Consider the following 22889-nt stretch of genomic DNA (forward strand, 5'->3'; position numbering starts at 1 on the left):
CTATAGCAGCATAACTATAGAGATAGCTCAGGATAACCTGAGCCACCCTAACTATAAGCTTTATCAAAAAGGAAAGTTTTAAGCCTAGCCTTAAAAGTAGACAGGGTGTCTGCCTCACGGACTAAAACTGGTAGTTGGTTCCACAGGAGAGGAGCCTGATAACTAAAAGATCTGCCTCCCATTCTACTTTTAGAAATTCTAGGAACCACTAGTAAACCTGCAGATTGAGAGCGAAGTGCTCTGTTAGGAACATAAGGAACAATCAGATCTCTGATATAAGATGGAGCTTGGCCATTTAAGGCTTTATATGTGAGAAGGAGGATTTTAAATTCTATTCTTGATTTAACAGGAAGCCAATGAAGAGAAGCCAGGATAGGAGAGATATGATCTCTCTTTTTCATTTTCATTAGAACTCTGGCTGCAGCATTTTGGATCAGCTGAAGGCTTTTAACTACAGTTTGTGGACTTCCTGATAGTAAAGAATTACAATAGTCCAGCCTTGAAGTAACAAATGCATGGACTAGTTTCTCAGCATCACCCCTGGACAGGAGATTTCTAATTTTTGCAATGTTCCTCAGATGAAAGAAGGAAATTCTAGAAACCTCTTTGATATGGGATTTAAATGACAGGTCCTGATCAAAAATAACACGAAGATTTTTTACTTTATTATCTGAAATCAGTTTAATCCCATCCAAATGAAGTGACTGGCTAATCAGTTTCTTTTTCAGAGACTCTGGTCCAAAGACTATAACTTCTGTTTTGTCTGCATTCAGAAGCAGAAAGTTAAGAGTCATCCAGGTTTTTATGTCTTCAAGACATGCCTGTAATCTATGTAATGGGTTAGCTTCATCTGGATTTATAGACAGATATAGCTGGGTATCATCAGCATAACAGTGGAAATTAATCCCATGCTGTCTAATAATTCTACCAATTGGGAGCATGTATAAAGTAAAGAGAATTGGTCCTAGCACTGATCCCTGTGGTACTCCACAGGTAACCTCCAAGATGGGACTCTATCGTGTCATCCAGATGCTCTAAGCTGCCTTCAGACTCATCAGCTAGTTTCTATCATCATTTCAGCACTGAACCTGAAATAAATGCATTCTAATAAGAACATCCCTCTCTCATTAATGTTTTAGAAATGCTGATTTATTGAGCAAACTTTCAAGAAAATTACCAAAATAAAGGGATTCTTTTTTGCCATTATTGTCTGTGTTTTAGTAGGATAGACTCACCAGGTTCTTCTCTGACACCGAGCAAAAGGCCCCCAGCAGGATGCGTAGCATGGCCACATGGTTGTAGCGAGCCGCCACATGCAGACAGGTGTCTCCTGCCTGGGATCAAAGACAACAGCAGCTGATGAGGACGGAAACCTGCACCGTTCTACGTTTTTACTCAGTACTACTGGTCCACAATTTCACAGAGATTCTCTCTCCTCTCTCTTCTATCAACTTTCCTGTCTGCATATTTAAAAATATGACTAAAGGTCAAGGCACCAGGAAATTGAGGCCCCATGAAAGACACTGATATTGGGCCTCACCCAAAAAAAAAAAAAAAAAAAAAACAGGTATTAAAGCTTTAAAACTGCTATAAAGATGCATTGATTTGTTAGCCTCGTGAGACCATCCTGATCTCGCGAGCTTTCAAGGTTTCACTCGCTATTCAGTCTGGAGACTCTCCATTGAAGAAAATTTGGAGCCGTTCACCAAACGAACGTCCAATCAGCGTTGGCTTTGAGGCGGGTTGAGGTGTGACGCAACGAGAAGCGCGACAGTTCAGTCTAAAGAACATGGCGGCTTCAGCCGATGAAACTAGCGTTAGCGTGGCTATCAAGCAAGTTTTAAAGGAATTACAGAGTATTTCTTCACTGAAAGAAGAGCAAAACACTGCTCTGGTGGCTTTCTCAGAGGAAAAGATGTTTTTGCTCTTCTCCCGACTGGTTTCGGCAAGAGTAGCCTGGCTTGTGGTTGTGTTTTCATCGTCGCTCTGTTAGTACGTCATATGCTTCGTTGATCTGATTGGTTTATTTGGCCCGTCTATCACCAACATAGGCCAATCAGCTAACCAGTATTTTCGTCCCTTCCCAAAATTACTTCAACGGAAGGTTTCCAGATGGATATGCGGAGCAAATCCATCTGGCAGAGTCAGGTTATTGATTTGTTTCTTTCATGATCACTATTTAAAATGGTAGGGGCGAACTGCCAGTGACAGACGGGGAGGCCTGATGAGATGCAGGAGTTTTGGTCAATTTATTCATTTGTTTCGCTGTTTAGTGCTTAAAAATGAGGGAGAACACAAAAATGATTAATTTCACTGCTGGATTTTATTTTTATATTTGAAAAGTATAGCGGGACAAATCTTCTTCTTTTGTGGCCCCCTCACACAAAGGCCCTTTGAATCTTCCTAACCCCCCCTCCCCCCATACGGCTGCCCTGAGACAAGCACCAGGAAATTCTTCAAATGTGATTAATTTTATTTTTCATTAAGAGTCAAATAGAAACAGCCGGGGCTCTTCTCTGTTTCTCTGTTTGGTCTTTGTCTGCCGGTTTAAAGTCGCTCTGCAGAACATGGCAGCCATTCAGCAGGTGTTCAAGTGCAACCGGCCTGATGGCCCTCCACTATCATAGAGACGCTGAGGCCTTAAAAGTCTCAAAAAGCTTCTAAAACAATTCAAAAGAAGTTGAAAAACAGATTTATTGACATTATCTAGTCTGAAAACAGTTAAATAGCCCCCCCCCCCCCCCCCCCCCACACTGTGTAAAGCTGTGATTGTTTGTTGCTTCATGGCGTGCAGCGCAGCTTTCTGCACAGACAGGACCTTCACCTGCTTCCTCTCAGGCTGCTGATAAGCTGAAAAATGCTGATGCTGCTTCCTGCGCCGCCCTGGGATTTAACCAACTGCCTGGTATCTTTCCACAGCAGCCTCACACGAAACCAAAACAAAAACTCGATCATTTTTTCAGCAAAAATAAACTGGACATATGAGGAAATATAAAGAGTATTGGTATCGATAGAATTCAACTGGAACATCTATTTTATACTTCAGAATTCAGAGTAAAAAAATGATCCGTTTGGAAACTGGAACCCTTTGAAAGGATTGAGTCTTTGGAGTAAAAGTAACTTTGACAGCAGCAGTCAGACCTGGTGTGGTGGTAGTAATCCAATTCTATTCAGTTTATTTCTATAGTGCCAATTAACAACACATGTCATCTCAAAGCTTTTAACAGTTCATCAGATCATCCAGTCAGATTGGTTCAAAGTTTCCTATCTAAGGAAAAAGAAAGTTGCGTATGTAACAACGGTTCTATGAATCCCGGATGACCACCAGAGGGCGGTGCTGAAAGCACTGAATGTTCCCTTTGGGCATGCGCAGTTTGAGTAATTATACCAACAGAGTCACACCTGTGACACCACATGACCACTCAGAAGCTATGTAGCCTGGTGTCATCCTTTGTTCTGCTCCTACAGAGTCTTCTCACAGAAGCAAGTATTCTGAGTGAGAGAAGCTCTGGCAGTCATCCGGGATTCATAGAACGGATTCCTTGAGACATAGAACGATGTCACAAGTAATCCTGAGCACATATCTCATGGAGAAGACCCAGTGAAACCTTGTAAAAGGCCCTGACCCAGGGGATGAGGGGCAGCCACATTGACAACCTGGTGAGGTGGTCGGGGAGCCCATGAAGCAGCACCACATATTGCTTCCAGCGGAACCCCTCTCAAAGCTGCCCAGGAAGCGGTGACGCTCCTGGTGGAATGTGCTCTCACACCGACTGGCAGGGAGCAGTGACCTGCAGCGTAGGCGTGGCAGATGACACTCACAATCCTATGGGACAGACGCTGCTTGGAAAGATGAAAGCCTAACCTCAGACCCCCATAGCTTAAGAAAAGCTGGTCCAAGCATCTCAGATTGATAGTGGCTGCAACGTATGCCTCCAACGCTCCTACTGAGCACAACAACTCAGACCCATCCTCAGTTGCACTAGATTGAGGCTGAAACCGACCCAGCTGCAATGGCTGGTTACAGTGAAGAGGAGACACCGTAGGCACAAATGCAGTATTAGGCCACTGCTGGAGGTTTCTTCCTGTTCAAAGGGAGTTTTTCCTCTCCACTGTCGCTACAAGCATGGTTAGTGTGAGGGATTGCTGAAGAGTCAATGAGTCGATGCAATCAGCTGGTTTTCCTTAGATAGAAAACTTTGAAACAATCTGACTGGATGATCTGGTGAACTGGAAAGTTCCTTGGGATGACATGATGTGAATTGGAGCTATAGAAATAAACTGAATTTAATTATTTTCTGCTATGATGCAGCCTAATAACACTAGATGCTCCTAAAAGGTTCCCACATGAGTAAAGCATCCCAGATAGCCTTAGTTACAGCTGCAGCCATCTGCAGCAAAGTCAATGCCAACGTTTTCTGATGTTTAGTCTGCTGTGTGACCTCAGGTCCATCCTCTCTGCTGCACATGCTAATGTGCAAAACATTCCGCCGTGGTTTAATTATTCTTCTAGTTCTACTTTAAATGCTCTAACAAACTATGAAATTATCCAAACTACTTCCCACATTCTGCTCTACCAGCTTTACGTTCCTTCTTATAACCTAACTGAGTAACTGTGTTAAATATGGACGCTTTGAACACGGAGTAGAAACCTTTAGCTTTTAATATTTCGCCATAATTGTGCAGCTAAATTAAAAGATGACTGTGGCCTGATGTGAACTGCATACAGCCAGATGTCACACTGCATTTTGAAGGCAAAAAACATCTGTTTCACAAAACCTCCTGAAATCTTCCTCCATTGTGCCTTACAGAGATAAACAGAATTAATGAGGCCAAACAAACAGGCCTGCTGGTGAACCTGCCAAAAATTACAATATATTATTTTGCATTGGAAAAATGCTCTAGAAATGAGTAAAAAAATCTTAGTCAACCTAAGTAAACTAAGTGTATTTACCCTTAATTTGAGTAGTTAAATGAGATAGTTTGCCAATGGAATGAGTATTTTTATTCTTAAAATAAGATATTTACAGGTGCTGGTCATAAAATTAGAATATCATGAAAAAGTAGATTGATTTCAGTAATTCCATTTAAAAAGTGAAACTTGTATATTATATTCATACATTACATACAAACTCATATATTTCAGATGTTTATTTTGTTTAATTTTGATGATTACAAATGACAACAAATGAAAATCTCAAATTCATCATATCAGAAAATTAGAATATTGTGAAAAGGTTCAAAATTGATGGCCCCTGGTGCCACACTCTAATCAGCTAATTAACTCAAACCACCTGCAAAAGCCTTTAAATGGTCTTTCAGTCTAGTTCTATAGGCTACACAATCATGGGGAAGACTGCTGACTTGACAGTTGTCCAAAAGACGACCATCGACACCTTGCACAAGGAGGGCAAGACACAAAAGGTCATCGCTAAAGAGGCTGGCTGTTCACAGAGCTCAGTGTCCAAGCACATTAATAGAGAGGCGAAGGGAAGGAAAAGATGTGGTCGAAAAAAGTGTACAAGCAAGAGAGATAACCGCACCCTGGAGAGGATTGTGAAACAAAACCCATTCAAAAATGTGGGGGAGATTCACAAAGAGTGGACTGCAGCTGGAGTGAGTGCTTCAAGAACCACCACACACAGACGTATGAAAGACATGGGTTTCTGCTGTCGCATTCCTTGTGTCAAGCCACTCTTGAACCACAGACAGCGTCAGAAGCGTCTTGCCTGGGCTAAAGAGAAACAGGACTGGACTGCTGGTGAGTGGTCCAAAGTCATGTTCTCTGATGAAAGTAAATTTTGCATTTCCTTTGGAAATCAAGGTCCCAGAGTCTGGAGGAAAAGAAGAGAGGCACTTCATCCACGTTGCTTGAAGTCCAGTGTAAAGTTTCCACAGTCAGTGATGGTTTGGGGTGCCATGTCATCTGCTGGTGTTGGTCCATTGTGTTTTCTGAGGTCCAGGGTCAACGCAGCCACATACCAGGAAGTTTTAGAGCACTTCATGCTTCCTGCAGCTGACCAACTTTTTGGAGATGCAGATTTCATTTTCCAACAGGACTTGGCACCTGCACACAGTGCCAAAGCTACCAGTACCTGGTTGAAGGACCATGGTATCCCTGTTCTTAATTGGCCAGCAAACTCTCCTGACCTTAACCCCATAGAAAATCTATGGGGTATTGTGAAGAAGAAGATGCAATACACCAGACCCAACAATTCAGAAGAGCTAAAAGCCACTATTAGAGCAACCTGGGCTATCATAACACCTGAGCAGTGCCACAGACTGATCGACTCCATGCCACGCCGCATTGCTGCAGTAATACAGGCCAAAGGAGGCCCAACTAAATACTGAGTGCTGTACATGCTCATACTTTTCATGTTCATACTTTTCAGTTGGCCAACATTTCTATAAATCCTTTGTTTTTATTGGTCTTCAGTAATATTCTAATTTTCTGATATGATGAATTTGAGATTTTCATTTGTTGTCATTTGTAATCATCAAAATTAAACAAAATAAACATCTGAAATATATGAGTTTGTATGTAATGTATGAATATAATATACAAGTTTCACTTTTTAAATGGAATTACTGAAATCAATCTATTTTTTCATGATATTCTAATTTTATGACCAGCACCTGTAGATAATATGCACTTGAAATAAGACAATGTAATTGTGTTTTTTTATTTTAAGTGTAAATTGTCTTGTTCCATTGGCAAAATGTCTCTTTGCCAATGGAACAAGACAATCCAAGAAAAAAAATGCACTTATTTAAGAAAAAAGGACTTATCTAGATTTTGATTTTTTCCAGTGTGTTTTCTTTATCAGACAAAGAATCGGCTCATTTATAGAGATTCATTAGACTTGGGGTCAAATATTGCCTTTGGTTTTGATGGTTTTGACTTAGAGGTAAAGAAAGGTCCTTTGTGTTTCAGAACAAATAAAAAGATCACACTGGACCAACCAGAATAGTTTTACATCCATTTCTCTACATCAGGATCAGGTTGGTTCCTCCTCAGGAACTGCTGCATCAGTGTGAGGTGGCATAAAGGCCATCAGCCTGTGGTTCTGCTGAGGTCCAAAGAGCCCGGGTTCTTTCAGGTCTCTGCCTTGTAGGTTGTTTCTGCAGGGTTCTGGTAAAGGGGCTTTGCAGGCGAACCAAGAACAGGAACTAGTCGATGATGTGGAACTAAACTGAACGGACTTGAAGCTACATGAATTCTGACTCTGGACCTTGATTTCCAAATGAACTGCAGAGTTTGCTTTCATTTGAAAACGGTCCAGTTCCTTTCCTCCTCAGGCTTGGTCAGTCGTGGTTCAGAATGAAATATTTGGAGCCCAAACAACCTCTAAAGACTCAAATTAGACTCCAAATTCAATTCAAAAAATCCATTATTAATCATAAAGGGGAATTAAATGTAACTCATAACTTATTTTTTTAATCCAGGTGTTGATGCTGTAGGCAGGAAGGATCTCCTGTAGAGGTCTGTCTTCTAGCAGATCTGTAGAAGCCTCTGACTGAAGACACTGTTTATTTAACAGTATTCTGAAGAGGATTCTCACTGTTTTCCATAATCTTTTTCACTTTATGAAGAATTCTTCTTTGTGAAACTTGTGATCCATGGTTTATTACCTGGGAAGCCTTTCACTGGTCTGGTAGGGATGGTGCTTGGTTGCTTTGATGTCCTCTCCATGTGGCTGACACAGAGCACCCCAGCCTGTAACCTCACAGAGCTTCTTCAGCTTCCTGTGTCCATCTCCTTACAGTTCTTTTTTCATGCAGGTTGTCTCTTATAAAGTGGATTATAATTTGAAAGGTTTGTTTTCTCTGCTAGAGCAGCTGTTGGAACGTTGGCAGCACAGCAATGAGTGAAGTGTGATTCGAATCACAGCTTACTGCCACAAATGCTTTGTGGCTGTTGTGTCTGTAGTTTATCAGCAGTGGAGGTGATTACTGAGCGTGCAGACGGAGGAATGTAAACAGTAACTATCAGAACTCTCAGGTTGCACCTTTTTCTGCCACACTTCTTCTTTCTACTCAGGTTTTTGGGAAAAGTTTGGACTCAGAACTCTGAGAACAACCAGCCTGTTCAGCGATGACCTTTAGTTGCTTCTTCTCCTTGTGAAGGGTGTGATGACCGTCTTCTGGACAATCAGCAGATTAGATCAGTATCCAATAATTTAGTTTCTCAGTGTTCTTGTTTTTAGAGACACAGAGCTTTGAGTTTTTTTTTTTTATCAAAATGAAAAAACAACAACAAGGGCTGGAATATAACACGCCATGTCATATGGTTCTATATATCAGAAATAACAGGCATCTGGTAAAAACCAGCATTTTTATGCAACATTCAAATGGCTTTAGATGTACCTGTAGATGTTTAACAAGGCTTTGAATTCTTTTAGGTGATTAAATGATAAATGATCAAAATTAGATTTATTCTGGGTTCTCAGGAATGCGTGGGAGCTGCTTCAGAGCGGTTTGCAGAGTTAAGTGGGTGTGTGCATGGTCGTCTCTACACTAGTCACATGACCTTTGACCCCCGTGAATATATCAGGTTCTTGTACTCCTTCAGGAGAAACTTACATGGTTTTTGCTGTCAGGCCGGGATCCTCCAAGGAGCAGGACCTTGGAGCTCTGAGTGTGGCCGTTCTGACAGGCCAGGTGGAGAGCTGTGTTCCCTGCCTACAGAAACAGGGGTGGGAGGGTTAAGCTCATTCATGCTACAATTTTTATATACACATGGACAAGAAAAATTGTATAATATTCTTAAAAAAAAACAAAAAAAAAACACAGCCGTCACACAAATAACTGGAATCTGACAAAAGTAGAAATAAATAAAAATGAAATTCGGAAATTGCTTTTGAACCACGGTTCAACAGAATGACTGAAACAATAAAATCATGAAACAGGCCTGGAAATAAAGACTGAAAATAAAGTGACCTTGCAATCAGTCAGCAGGCCTATATATAGGGCTACAGGTGTGTTGTTTGGTTACCTGGCGTGTACCACACTCAACATGGACCAGAGCAAGCAAAGGAAAGACTTGTCTGGGAAATTAGGAAGAAAATTATAGAAACGTGATAAAGATAAAGACAATCAGAGCATCTCCAAGCAGCTGTGTTCCTGTGACTACAGCTGCACAAATAACAGCTGCAGGAGGAACATTGATGGTCAGACATTCAGCCTGCTTTGTAATTCTTGTAGAAGTAAACTCAACTGTAGACTAAACAGCTAAACTGGTGTCTTCCATCTACTTCTATTCATGTTCTTGGGCCGTGAACCAGTGGGCTGGTCTGGATGTCAATTTCAGGGCGTGACAACAGTACAGGCCAGAACCACATAAGGCAACATCCATGAGTTTACATAAACTTGGGGCTTCGTTTGGTTTCACACGCTTTATGGTGGAAGTTTAGAATTGTGAGATTTGAGATAAAGTAGATGTTGATGGGGTTTGAACTTCTCTGTACGTCCATTTCACCCACTGAACTATCGTTATTCATCTATGGCGATGGAAACTCGGTTTGCATTCAATGACCCCTATAAAGAATGTTTTTTTTCCTGAATTTAAACCAGGTGAAACTCAAACTTTCTGGATAAAACAGACTGACAGAAACGTTTTTTTTTTTTTTTTAAATGCAATATGTTTATAGATTTTTCTTCAATCTTGGTGTAATTCTTGCTCTAAGTGGGTCGCTCTGTCAGCTAAAGGCATGTTTAGAGTCTCTATACTCCGTCTTTTTTTATTTCCAAATAAGATTGCATCCTACTCCTTTAACATAGATGTTACTGATACTGTGAGATCTTGCTTCATGTATTTCTGAGTAACATTTTTTCCTCATCAAATCATCTAAAGAGCAGCTTTAGCTGCAGCTCTAGGAGTAACGGTGTCATCATGACTGAATAAGCGACACCATCCTGCCAGCTTCTTGCTCTGGTTTTGGGTTTTACTCCTTTTGAACTGAAGGCGGCGGCATCCTCTGGAGAATATTAGGGAGCGGCTTAAAATGTAAAAACAGGTCCAACTCCAACTAACCAAAAAGTTGGGGATGAATTCAGAAGAAACCTGCAAAGCCCTGAAATCATCCTCTTTTTCCGTAATGAATGTAAGCTGGATCTTTTATTTTAATTTCATGTCTAAGAGTAAAAGAAATGTTTGTCTTTTGATCCTAAAAAACTAAACATTTAGCAGTCAGTATATTTAGTAAACTATTTTGTTCTTAAATATTTTATAGAGAACTGTTTATTTTCTATTCAAAATAACCAAAAACACATGAAAAGTGGAATCTACCTTTCTTTAAGTTGACGGTACGCCGAGTCCGTTTCTCTCTTCAAGTCGTCACTCTTTGTTTATTCAGGCATTTGGAGCTTAGCTGCTTTTTGTCTATTTATTTCTAGTTTGTTTGTCCATTTTAACTTATAAAATCTATTCTTATCTGTGTTTTTACTGCTTTCTGGTCTCTTTTTTCCTTCCTGGTTGAAATCTTTGTTTTCATGTCCCCCTGGGTTATTAATCTGTGCCTTTCCTTTTTCTCCTAATTGTCCCCATCTTTGTTTATTTACTTTTTTTGGCTGTTTTTGCATCCCGTGTCATGCCTGTTCAGCACCTTGGGCATTCTGTTTGTTTCTATAAAAACTGATCTATAAACAAACCTAAAGTTGGTGTTGTAAAATCATTCAAATGGTTACAGGTGAAGTGATAAAACATTACTGACGTGGCAGAGAAGTTTCTCTGGTATAAGAAAAGTCAGATTCAGCTCATACAGACAGTAATCTGGCCAGTACCTTCATCAGTAACGTTTTTGCTCAAATATAATGTATCCAGTGCCGGCCCCGATCCTCTTGGCGTCCCTAAGCAGAAATTGATTTGGGGGCCACCCTCCCACCACACCAGCAGAGGGGGCCTAAAACCCTTTGACCAGGCTACTGACCAAACTATGAAGACTGGCTTTGAGCTTCTCACTTATGCTAGAACAATATTGACACAAATGTCACACTATTATGTTATAGCGAATATTATAAACAAATACAGTGAGGTTATGTATTATACAAAATAAATTATACTTAAAATACATCACTCTTTAATTAAGACTTTTGAATAAAAACCGTCACAAAACATATCAAATTATTTGCAGATGTGCATTAAATGTGCAATCTTTTAAATAAAACCAAAAACCAAAAAATTATATAATCAAAAACAAAATGTTACAAATAAAGATGCTTAAATAATGAAAGCAAAATTAAGCAGAGCAAGCGTTCAACAATGACCTCAAAATGTTTTTTCTGGAGGCAAAGTCACTCATGACATCATCGTACGGCATCGCTTGGCCAACTTTGTTATTAATACTAATGACTGTAAGTCCACTAAGTCTTTCCTGGGTCATTGAGTATGTTTTTATTAATTAAATACATCCAATCCAGTAAATCCACTTTATTTATTTATATAGTACATTTAACACCAAAGATTTATCCAATGTGCTGTTCATAAAAACAAACACCAAAAATCAGTGTTTAAAATGAACACTGTACCTTATTTTTGGCGTGAACGTTGGCTCCAGCCTTCACCAGCAGTTTGACGCACGGACTGAACCCGTGCCAGGAGACCTCATGGAGGGCCGTGTTCCCGTCCTGAGAGCCAGGAACACAAAAAGCACACTTTACTTCAACCTTAGCTCAGTGAAACGCCTGTTACGACATAAAACGATGTTAGATGAGCCATGAGATCTTGGTGGGCAGAAATCTAGAAAGCTCAGACTTTTACTAGCAAAGCAGGGAGTAAAAAAAAGAGCAGCATCTCAGGTAATTATCACCATAAAAGGTTTCAGGACCTTAAGGATCAACTGTTAAGAAAAATGCATGTTTTACAGAAAGGTTTGGAGATAAGATCTAAACTCAGCAATAAAACAGGTGAAGTGCTTTAGCTGCAGGAAACAGGGGCGGATTTAGGAAATTTGGGGCCCTAGAATAGACATCCATTATCTGTTCTAGGTTGTGTCCCTCTCTTCTTGTCCCTTTTCTTCTTGTTTTCCTCTCTCTGTTTTGTACTCAGCTGACTTTTCATGCTGTCTCTAAAGGAATGAAAGATTTTTTCCAAGCACTAAGCTCACTTAGCTGATTGCTCCTTCCTGTGTTTCCAAAAAGGCCAAAGTAAATAACCCAGTCCTTCTTTTCACTGTAGACAAGCCATGATCTGCTTCTCTATTCTCCATTTTTCATTTGGATGAAATAATAGCTGCATGAATCATGAGAGGACAGATACTGTAAACGAGCCTCGAACTCAACGCTATTTCTGACATTTTGAGTTGAAAAAGCTTCTTGGATGGGAAGAAAAACGTCTTTAAACTTGGAAACTAAGTGGATTGTTTTTTAACTTTTTTGGGAGGAAGAAGGAAGGAATGAACAGATGAAAGATGAAAACTTTCCACAGTTGCAGCGACTTCAGCTACAGCTGCTTCCCAATCCTTTCTGCCCGGTTCTCCCTTCAGTTGAACGTAGAAAAGTCAACTACTTAACTGTCATATTGCAATAAAGTAAACTAGAAGCTAATTAAAAACACCAAACTACATCCCATGTGGAAGTTTCTTCCAGATGGCGTTTTTTTTCCAGGATTTTTCCATATTTTTTCCAGCTGTAAGAAACGGTTTCTTCCAGAAGAAACTTGGAAGGTCAAATTTACTGCAAAGTTTAGTTTCTTTTTGGTGAATATTTATCCTTAAGCTGCCAAAATCCAGTAATAACCCTGAGGTTGGGTTCAATATCTATAAACCATGGAGGTTTGGGAGCATGAAGAGCAGAAGAAATGAAAGAAAAAGAAAGCCAGCAGGTGGAATCTGAATAAAACGTTTTCCTAGCATTTAGTGAATTATCACTTCTGTAATGAACTGAACTACTGAACTGTATTCTGCTGCTATGTTGCTGCTGATCTGGACGTCTTAATGCAGAGTTTAACACTTTATTCATTCATCTAGATGTGTATTCACTGAAAAAAATAATGCAACCATTTTTGGCATTTACTTAATCATAAATGTCAAAACCATTTTCTTACTTTAACACCATGTCCTATCCTGCTGACATGAAACAATTGTGTTAAAGAAGCTAAATATGATTAATTAAATGCCAAAAAAGTTGCATTATTTATTTCAGTGAATTACATCCACTTAATAAATGATATAACTTTTTATTTTGTGTCACTGTGTGTATTCTCCTAAAGATGTCTCCTCATGTAGCCTGGTGGATATAGTGGGGGTGGCTTATCAATAGAGCAATCCCAGTTCCCCAGAATATGATCCATTAGCACGACTTTCTACCACTCTCTTCCACAAGAAACTCAACTCTGCTAGAGGACTCGTTAGCTAAAGTTTAACCCTTTACAGGACACTCAGTGAAATACTTTGAAAATTAAGATTTTAATTAGTGTTATTGGAATCCATGACAAAACCTTATTAGCTTTGTAACATAAAAAAAATGGATATATTGATGGCAAAAATGAATGTCAATGTAATAAAAAGAAACAACAACTTGCCCGAATATATAAAGAAAAATAACAAAAGTGCTTCTAGTGAAAGAAACACATTTTTTTGGTACAACATAACCTCAGAGGCATTAATGCTGATACTGGACCTTAAATTCTTTAGTTTATAAACCTAAATATAATTGTTAACTAGACCTAGTAACTTTTTAACTTTTAACTTTTCAATGAGCTTTTTACCTTTTTTCTTGAGTTAACTTTTTTTTTCCAACTTACTTTCCAGCAGGTAATTCATCATTCAGGGCTCATCTAATTGGTCAAATGCCAAAATAAGATGTAGAGCCATGTAGGAAGATCTTTGCTGAATGGCTGGATATAGATCTAGTGCTTCTAGACCTCATTGAGGGACGGGGGGGGGGGGCTCCATTTGTTAGGGGGATGCAAGTGATCAATATTGCTAACTTGCCATATAAAGGGTTTCCTTTGCTGTTTAACATATTTCAACATTGCTTTCATCACATAGTTTTATATGTATATCTAAAAAGTGTGTTATTTATTCAGTTCATTTCAATCAGCCCCACTTTGGAAACCTCTGAGTTCCAGTACTGCCACCTTTCAAAGGGAAACACTGAGCAGCTCAGGAGGAGCATGGCTGGGTTGGATGCACATGAACGGCCTTCCATGTGTTCATGTGGAGGAGTGTGAGTCTCACCTTATCCTGTCTCTCCAGTGCACACCCTTCCTGGATGAGTATGCTGATAATATCAGAGTTTCCCACCACAGCAGCACGGTGCAGGGCTGTCTGTTCCCCCTGCAGAGACACACAGCAGTGAGTAAAGCCTCCTGCTTTGATGACATGGCTAGTTCAATTACCCCATCTTAGTCCATCTAAAGCACATCTAAACATCAGAGCAGCAGTGAAGCTCCTTTAATATTGTGTAATTATCAGCTAATGCCGTCTTTGTTCAGCTCCCATCATAGGGGATGCAGTTAGGACAGCGAAGCAGACTGAGTGGATCACAGAGACGCTTCTGAAACTCATCACACATGCTCCTTCCTTCATGCAAAAACCATAGAAATCCAAATCCTCAGACCTCTTTGACTCGCCATGAACACAGTTATCAGTTTAATGTAAGTTTGATGGTCGCACTTTACTATTATAGCACAGGTTTATCCAATATCAATATTGGTTTAATGCACAATAACAGAAGCAGACACATGGTAACTTCTATTCAGTTTATTTCTATAGCGCCAATTTGCAGGACGTCATCTTAAGGCCCTTTACAGAGACAGGTAACCAGATCATCCAGCCAGACTGATTCAACGTTTTCTATCTAAGGAAAACCAGTTGATTGCATCGACTCATTGACTCTTCAGCAATCCCTCACACTAAGCATGCTTGTAGCGACAGTGGAGAGGAAAAACTCTCTTTGACACCTGTGGTCTAACCCTTTCTGTTCAAAGTGGTTCCAGAAAGGGCTGTGTGGCTGCAGGTTCTATTTCATCCCTACTGACCGCCAGAGGCGGTGCTTCAAGCACTGAATGATCATTCATGCGCATGCGCAGGTCGAGTATTAATGACAACAAAGTCAGCTGTGACCTGCCGGGGACCCACGTGACTCTATATAGTCACGTGGCACCCGGCAATCAATCCCTTTTGTTCTTCTCGCGCGCAGGTGTGTTGAGTACAGGAGTGTGGTCGTGTGAAGCTGCTTGCTTCTGTGTATACCACTAGTTTCCTGGCTGCTTGTTGCTGGTAGCCCCGTGACCGGGTTTGGTCGGAGCTGCGGGTAAGTCTCGCCCTCCAGGGGCTGCACAAGCTGCTTTCACCTTACCAGATCTGCGGTGACTGGTAAGTTTTCGTTCTTTTCTCAGCAGTGGTTTACTGTTCGCTTTGATTTGCCACGTTAATTTTGTGGCTCTTTTGACTCACGGTAGCGTTTCTGCTCGCGCTGAGTTGTTTTCAGTTTGTTTGCCTAAGCCCACCAGTAGCGTTTCTGCTCGCGTTGGGTTCTTCTATAGTTTGTTTATCTACACTCACCAGTGGCGTTTCTGCTCGCGCTGAGTTGTTTTCAGTTTGTTTAAGCCCACCAGTAGCGTTTCTGCTCGCGTTGGGTTCTTCTATAGTTTGTTTATCTACACTCACCAGTGGCGTTTCTGCTCGCGCTGAGTTGTTTTCAGTTTGTTTGCCTAAGCCCACCAGTAGCGTTTCTGCTCGCGTTGGGTTCTTCTATAGTTTGTTTATCTACACTCACCAGTGGCGTTTCTGCTCGCGCTGAGTTGTTTTCAGTTTGTTTAAGCCCACCAGTAGCGTTTCTGCTCGCGTTGGGTTCTTCTATAGTTTGTTTATCTACACTCACCAGTGGCGTTTCTGCTCGCGCTGAGTTGTTTTCAGTTTATTTGCCTGAGCCCACCAGTAGCGTTTCCGCTCGCGTTGGGTTCTTCTTTGGTTTGTTTATCTACACTCACCAGTGGCGTTTCTGCTCGCGTTGGGTTCTTCTATAGTTTGTTTATCTACACTCACCAGTGGCGTTTCCGCTCGCGTTGGGTTCTTCTATAGTTTGTTTATCTACACTCACCAGTGGCGTTTCTGCTCGCGCTGAGTTGTTTTCAGTTTATTTGCCTGAGCCCACCAGTAGCGTTTCCGCTCGCGTTGGGTTCTTCTTTGGTTTGTTTGCCTAAACTCACCAGTGGCGTCTCTGCTCGTGCTGAGTTCATCCTTATTCAATAATCGAGTCGCCAGTAGCGTTTCCTGCTCGTGTTGACTTGTCCTTGGTAGCGGGCTGATCACGCCTTTCAGCAGTATGATGCTGGATAGTTTATGTTGCTCGACCTGTCTGGCTCCACTTCAGCCCGATGACGGGCATGACTTGTGTCTCTCCTGCCTCGGTGTGGAACATCTCCGGGAGGCGCTGTCAGATGACGCTTGCCCCAACTGTCGCGTCATGCCCCGGTCGGTCAGACTGGATCGGTTGGCTGCACTGGAGCAGCCTACCGACTGGGCGGGCGCTTCGCCGCGTGCTCGTTTGCCGATGGAGAAAGCGGTGTGCAAACGTTCTACTGGGGCTGCACCTTCGGTACCGACAAAGCGTGCTAGACGGACCGAGGCAGGGAGGTTGTCCACGAAAGTGGATCATCTCACTGCTGAGCTGGCCCAAATGAAAGCCCTCCTCCAGTCCTTTCAGACTGCTGGTGATCGTGGCACGGCTCTCCCTACCGAGCAGGATGAAACGTCAGTCAATGACGACGATGCTGTTTCCGTGGCGGCCTCTGGCACCCATTTCTGTGAGGACCTTCCGGAGCTGGGCTCCGGGGCCTCTGGGTCGGACTCCATTGCCTCTCAGGAGGATACGGGGGAGTCTGTGACATCCGCTATTCGAACGGCTCTTGCCCGTTTACAAATTAGTGTTCCTCAGGCCCAGCCTGCGGCCTCCAGCGCCTTCTTTAGGCGCAGTAGGTCAGAGACTGCCTTTGTGGTTCCTCCCTCGGCGGAGTATGTGCGGGAACTGCATGCTTGCTGGTCAGACACCAAGGCGTTTTCACGTCTGACGACGGATGGCAGGGTCCTGGCAGCTATGCAGGAGGCACCCAAGGTTGGCTTGGGGCAGATGCCAGCGGTGGAACCGGGCATTGCCTCTCTTATAATCCCGCCTGATGAGGCCTTGCGGCCCAATGCCCGTTGTCCGCGTCCTCAGTGCCGTATTACCGACGACCTTCTCTGCAAGGCCTATGACTCTGGGGCCCACATGGGCCGGATTGGGAACTCTCTCTCCCATCTTATGCTGGCCCTGTCTTCCTCCTTGGAATCTGTTCCGCTGGATCATGCCACGCAAGGCCTGGTTGATGCATCTCTGCAGGCCTTTGCTCTTATGACGAGGGAACTTGGACGCACACTCTCCACACTGGTTCATGCTCGCCGCCAGGTCTGGTTGGCGCAGTCACCACTAACTGAGCCTTGTAGGAGGACCCTCCGGGCCCTGCCTGTGGTCCCGGAAGAGCTTTTTGGTTCTGCGGCACTGGACGCCTTGGACCATACGGCTCAGGCCTCTAGAACGAGGCAACAGCTGGTAGGGCTTCACAGACGTGATCGCCAGCCAGTAAGCACCTGGGCAGCTGCGGGTCCTTCACGGAGGTCCTTAGTGCCTTCTCCTTCTCCCACTGAGCCCCAGGGTCTGTTACCAGGTCAGAGATCGGTCCAGAGACCTGCTCTAGATCGGAGGAACAGAGCTCGAGACCAGGCTGGAACAAGGTCCTTTCATCCCTTTCGGGCCGCGCAGTCTGGCCGGTGCCCTCCCGGGCCTTCGAAGGGCCGGGGGAACCGCAGATGATGCCTTAGGGCCGGCGGTCGGTTATTTTTCCCCGGAACAGCTCAGCTTCTGGGCTGCCCACACCCCGGACTTGTGGGTGTTGTCCACCCTGTCCCGGGGGTACCGTCTTCAATTCCGCCGCCGGCCACCTATCCCTGGCCGGGTCAGGATGACTGTGATCCATGACCCAGTGAAGGCACAGGCACTGAACCAAGAAATCTGCACCTTGCTGGCCAAGGGTGCTATAGTGCCTGTGGACCCCTTGCTGGATCCAGGGGGCTTTTATTCCACGTATTTTCTGGTTCCGAAGAAGACCGGGGGCCTGCGTCCAGTCTTGGACCTCAGGGGCCTGAATGTGTACTTGAAGGCCATGCCCTTTCATATGCTGACCACCAGGGAAGTGTTGCAGGCGATTTCCCCGGGCGATTGGTTCACTTCCATAGATCTCAGGGATGCTTATTTTCACGTTCCGATCGCTCCGCCCCATTGGCGGTTTCTTCGTTTTGCTTTTCAAGGGAGACATTTCCAGTTCAGGGTCCTCCCGTTCGGACTTTCACTGTCCCCCAGGGTGTTCACCCGATGTGTTGCAGCGGCTCTCTCTCCTCTGCAGGCACAGGGATTGAGGATCCTCCCATATCTGGACGACTGGCTCATTTGTGCTGCGACGTGGGACCAGGCGGTTCGAGATACTCGGTTAGTGCTCCATCATGTGGGATGCTTGGGCTTGCAGGTGAACATGGAGAAAAGCAGTCTGACTCCCTCACAGGAGACTGTCTTCCTGGGCATTGCCATGGATTCCATCTCAATGACTGCTTGCCCGTCACCCCAGCGGGTGGACGGTATATTGAGCGTGCTCCCGGAATTCAGGCGCGGCATGGCGCTGCCTCTTGTGCGGTATCTTCGACTCTTGGGCATGCTTACAGCTGCGTCCACCGTAGTGCCCTTAGGGCTGCTGTCATTGCGGCCCCTCCAGATGTGGTTGAACAGCTTGAATCTGGATCCCACACGGAACACTCATCGTCTCCGAAGACTTCGGGTGGGGCCTCAGTGTCTTCAGTCTCTGTCCCAATGGAGGGTGAGGTTGTTTATGACCACAGGGGTCCCGCTCGGTTCCCTCCCGTGTCGTCGGGAAGTTGTGTTTACAGATGCATCCTCCACGGGCTGGGGTGCAACCTGGCGGGGTCAAATGGCACAGGGGACATGGTCCCAGCGGCAGGGCAGGGAACACATCAATGTCCTGGAGTTACAGGCTGTACTTCTGGCTCTTCAGAGCTTTCTTCCGTGCTTGCGGGGGAAGCACGTGCTGGTGAGGTCAGACAACACCACAGTGGTCTTTCACATCAACCACCAGGGGGGAACGAGGTCAAGGAAACTGTTGTGCTTGACTCGACGGCTTCTGACCTGGGCAGCTCCACGCATAGCCAGCCTCAGAGCAGCCTACATCCCAGGGCCGGAGAACGTGCCAGCAGATTTTCTATCCCGTCAGAAGCCGCTTCCAGGGGAGTGGAAGCTTCACCAAGAGGTGGTGGAGTGCATCTGGAAGGTCTTTGGCAGGGCGGACGTGGACCTCTTTGCCTCAAGGGACGCATTTCATTGTCCCCTTTGGTTCTCGTTGGACAACAGCAGCCCTCTGGGCCACGATGCTCTGGCACACGACTGGCCCCGGACCCTCCTTTATGCCTTTCCGCCATTCAGCCTACTTTTTCAGACTCTCCTCAGGGTACGTCAGGAGGGGCACAGGGTCCTGCTGGTGGCCCCCTACTGGCCAGCGAGGACTTGGTTTCCTCTACTGTGCGAGCTCAGCTCCGGCTCGCCAATGCGTCTCCCCTCCAGGAGAGATCTTCTTTCCCAGATGGGGGGTCAGATCTTGCACCCTGAACCAGACCGGCTCCAGCTCTGGATTTGGCCCCTGCAAGGCCGGGGTCCACCTTCTCGAGATACACTGGGTCCATAGGGCATACAATGGCTAATGCATGGGCGCCGTCCACGCGAGCTGTCTATGCTAACAAGTGGACGGTCTTTGCCACCTGGTGCCGTGATAGAGGGCAGGACCCGGTTCAGTGTTCAGTTTCTGACATACTGACCTTCCTGCAGGCATTGCTGGACCAAGGACGGTCTCCATCTACCTTAAAGGTGTATGTGGCTGCCATTTCCTGTTGGCATGTTGGGCTGAATGGTTGTTCTGTGGGCCGAGACAAGGATGTTGTACTGTTTTTAAGAGGTGCTCGGCGTTTGCACCCACCCAACCGCCCTGTGGCACCGGCGTGGGACCTTTCTCTTGTGCTTGAGGCTCTTCGGTCCCTCCCATTTGAGCCCCTGGCGTCGGCGGACCTCAAATGGCTCTCACTGAAGACTGCGTTCCTTTTAGCTATGGTTTCCGCAAAACGTGTAGGGGAGTTACAGGCTCTCTCGATAGCCGAACCCTGCTGCCGGTGGAATCCTGATGGCTCAGGCGTTACACTGTGGGCTGACGTAGCGTTTATTCCTAAGGTATCACTGCCAGCAGGCAGCACCCAGCCTCTCCATCTTGCCCGGTTTGACTCCGGAAGTCCCTCTGAACCACTGTGTCCTGTTCGTGCCCTTGAGACATACATCAATGCCACGGCATCCTTCCGAAAGACAAATAGCCTTTTTGTTTGCTACGCTGGCTCACGGAAGGGTCAGGCACTTTCTAAGCAGCGACTTGCACACTGGGTTGTGGATTTGATCTCCAAGGCTTATGCCTTGCAGGACCGGCCACTGCCGGCGGGAGTGAAATGCCACTCTACAAGGGGCATGTCGACATCGTTTGCTGCTATGACTGGGGTGCCATTGGATGTTATATGCCGTGCAGCCTCCTGGAAATCACCTAGTACCTTTACTCGGTTCTACAGGGTGAATGTGGCTGCGCCCCATCCGCTTCAGGGAATCCTCGAGCAGCATGCCTCTACATCACATTAGGTGGGTGGTGTAGTCGTTGTTCCTTGAATGTTGCTGATTCCTCGTGACCTTGTTGATATGAGTCATCCAGTGCTTGAAGCACCGCCTCTGGCGGTCAGTAGGGATGACATAGAACGAAAGTTACTACCGTAACTACGGTTCTATGAATCCCGGATGACTGCCAGAGTGCTTGGTCCCTCGGAATCTCTGCTTTCACGAGAAGATTGAGGGATTGATTGCCGGGTGCCACGTGACTATATAGAGTCACGTGGGTCCCCGGCAGGTCACAGCTGACTTTGTTGTCATTAATACTCGACCTGCGCATGCGCATGAATGATCATTCAGTGCTTGAAGCACCGCCTCTGGCGGTCATCCGGGATTCATAGAACCGTAGTTACGGTAGTAACTTTCGTTTTCTTTCAAGCCAAGCAACAGCACACCAGACTCCATTCATATCATCAAGTCATCATGTTCAGATTAGGCTCCTTTGATTAGATGACTGGAGTCTGGTGTGCTATTGCTTGGCTGGAAAGAAAACCCGCAGCTACACGGCCCTTTCTGGAACACTTTGACAACCCTTGGTTAGACCTATAGCAGAACCAGTGAGGCTTAAAAACTTTTTTTTGATAAAGTTTATAGTTAGAGTGGCTCAGGTTATCCTGAGCTATCTCTATAATTATGCTGCTATAGGCTTAGACTGCTGGAGGACATAGGGACCCCTTTTCATCATTCTATCTCTATTCTCCCGCTCTGCAGAATCTGTTAGTTCAATCTCTGTGACTCCATCCTGGAGAGAAATATCAGCTTGCTGCTGCCATCAACACCTTTGTTTCTAGATGTTGGAGCTTGGCCTGTTTTCCAGTGTAGTCCTGTTTCTCTGACTGTGACTAACTGGATGTGCTCTCTTCATCCTCTGACATGGGAGCTGGCTCAGAGCTCGTCTGCCTGGCTGTGCGTTTCCTGGACGGGGCCGCCTGTGGAGCTGGTTGACAGTTGCCTTTTGTATCTATGCTTCTTTTTCTATGTCTGCTTCTGTCTCCTTGAACCCCAGTCAGCCTCAGCAGATGGCCGCTCACACTGAGCCTGGTTCTGCTGGAGGTTTCTTCCTGTTCAAAGGGAGTCTTTCCTCTCCACTGTCGCTACAAGCATGATTGGTGAGAGGGATTGCTGAAGAGTCAATGAGTCGATGCAATCATATCCATCAAGAGATTAAGAAAGACACAGAGCTACACATCTTTCTCATCAGAAAGAAAGCTAGGGCTGAAACGATTAATCAGATAAATCGATTATTGGAATAATCATCAACTAATTTAGCAATTGATTTATCATTAACTGTAGTATAGGACTGTAAAAAAATATATATAAACTTTTTGCATTTAAGATAATCTGCTGTCAATCTGCTCCATCTAGAACTCCCCAAGTGGAAAAGGCTTTATTTTCACCTAGTTTAAATTTCATTAAAAAATCTTATTTAAAGAAACTTTAGCTCTCCGACTATTAATCAAAAAAATAATTGATAGTTTAATCGATTTGCAAAGTAATTGTTAGTTGCAGCACTAAAGAAAAACCCTGCAGCATCAGCATCTCCAATGTTCATCACTGGTATTGACAGTAAATAAAGTATTACAGAGAAGGACAATACCCACGTTCAAATGTCCTGAGACATTCCTAAGAGGATCGCAAATAAAAAATCTGAAAGTACATACAGGTATTAACAGGCTACTACTATAGGTGGCAGTCCAAGGTGGGAAGAATCAACATAATTCACCAAATAATCCTCAAACAGAGAAAAGATGTTAACATGCCCAGCAGTGGCTGCTGATGGAGAGGAAAACAGGCTACATGCAAGCAGGAGAAATGTTCAACTATTGGCCTAGATTCAATCTAGGCCAATAGTTGAACATTTCCCCAATAGTTTGTGGGCGGGGCTTAATTTATCTACAGCACCCCTAGAAAGACTAAAACAACCAGCCCCAAGCCATGCAATTACTGTGGATAATGAAACTTGGCACACTTGTAACCCACCAGGACCTGCAACAAAGTCTCTTGGAGCCATGGTCTAAACCCCACAGGAAGTCGGCCATTTTGGATTGAAGTTCAAAGTTTCACTATGATTTTGCACTTTATAGCCTCTATAATTGAACGGGTTAGGGTTATAGGGTTACTACAAAACAAAAGAATCCCAAAGTAGCAGAAAA

At 44.3% G+C, this 22889-nt stretch overlaps 2 protein-coding genes across 3 annotated transcripts in view; one reads left to right on the forward strand and one right to left on the reverse strand.

The window, feature by feature from the left end:
* The window catches only part of ankrd6b (ankyrin repeat domain 6b), a 60490-nt gene that overhangs the window by 13481 nt on the left and 24120 nt on the right, over positions 1 to 22889 (reverse strand). For both annotated transcript variants that reach the window (XM_038289215.1, XM_038289214.1), the window contains exons 4-7: positions 14178 to 14276; positions 11527 to 11625; positions 8584 to 8682; positions 1236 to 1334 (exon numbers count right to left, since the gene is read on the reverse strand). In XM_038289215.1, coding sequence (XP_038145143.1) covers positions 1236 to 1334; positions 8584 to 8682; positions 11527 to 11625; positions 14178 to 14276 — 396 coding nt within the window. The remainder of the gene's footprint in view (positions 1 to 1235; positions 1335 to 8583; positions 8683 to 11526; positions 11626 to 14177; positions 14277 to 22889) is intronic.
* LOC119786115 lies at positions 16352 to 20885 on the forward strand. Its single transcript, XM_038289216.1, has 2 exons — positions 16352 to 16885; positions 19291 to 20885. Exons 1-2 carry the CDS (start codon positions 16411 to 16413, stop codon positions 19740 to 19742), a joined length of 927 nt encoding a protein of 308 aa, XP_038145144.1. The 5' UTR covers positions 16352 to 16410; the 3' UTR covers positions 19743 to 20885.

This window comes from Cyprinodon tularosa, unplaced genomic scaffold, assembly GCF_016077235.1.
Source record: "Cyprinodon tularosa strain WSP-4 unplaced genomic scaffold, ASM1607723v1 ctg266, whole genome shotgun sequence".
In the NCBI taxonomy this organism is placed as follows: domain Eukaryota; kingdom Metazoa; phylum Chordata; class Actinopteri; order Cyprinodontiformes; family Cyprinodontidae; genus Cyprinodon; species Cyprinodon tularosa.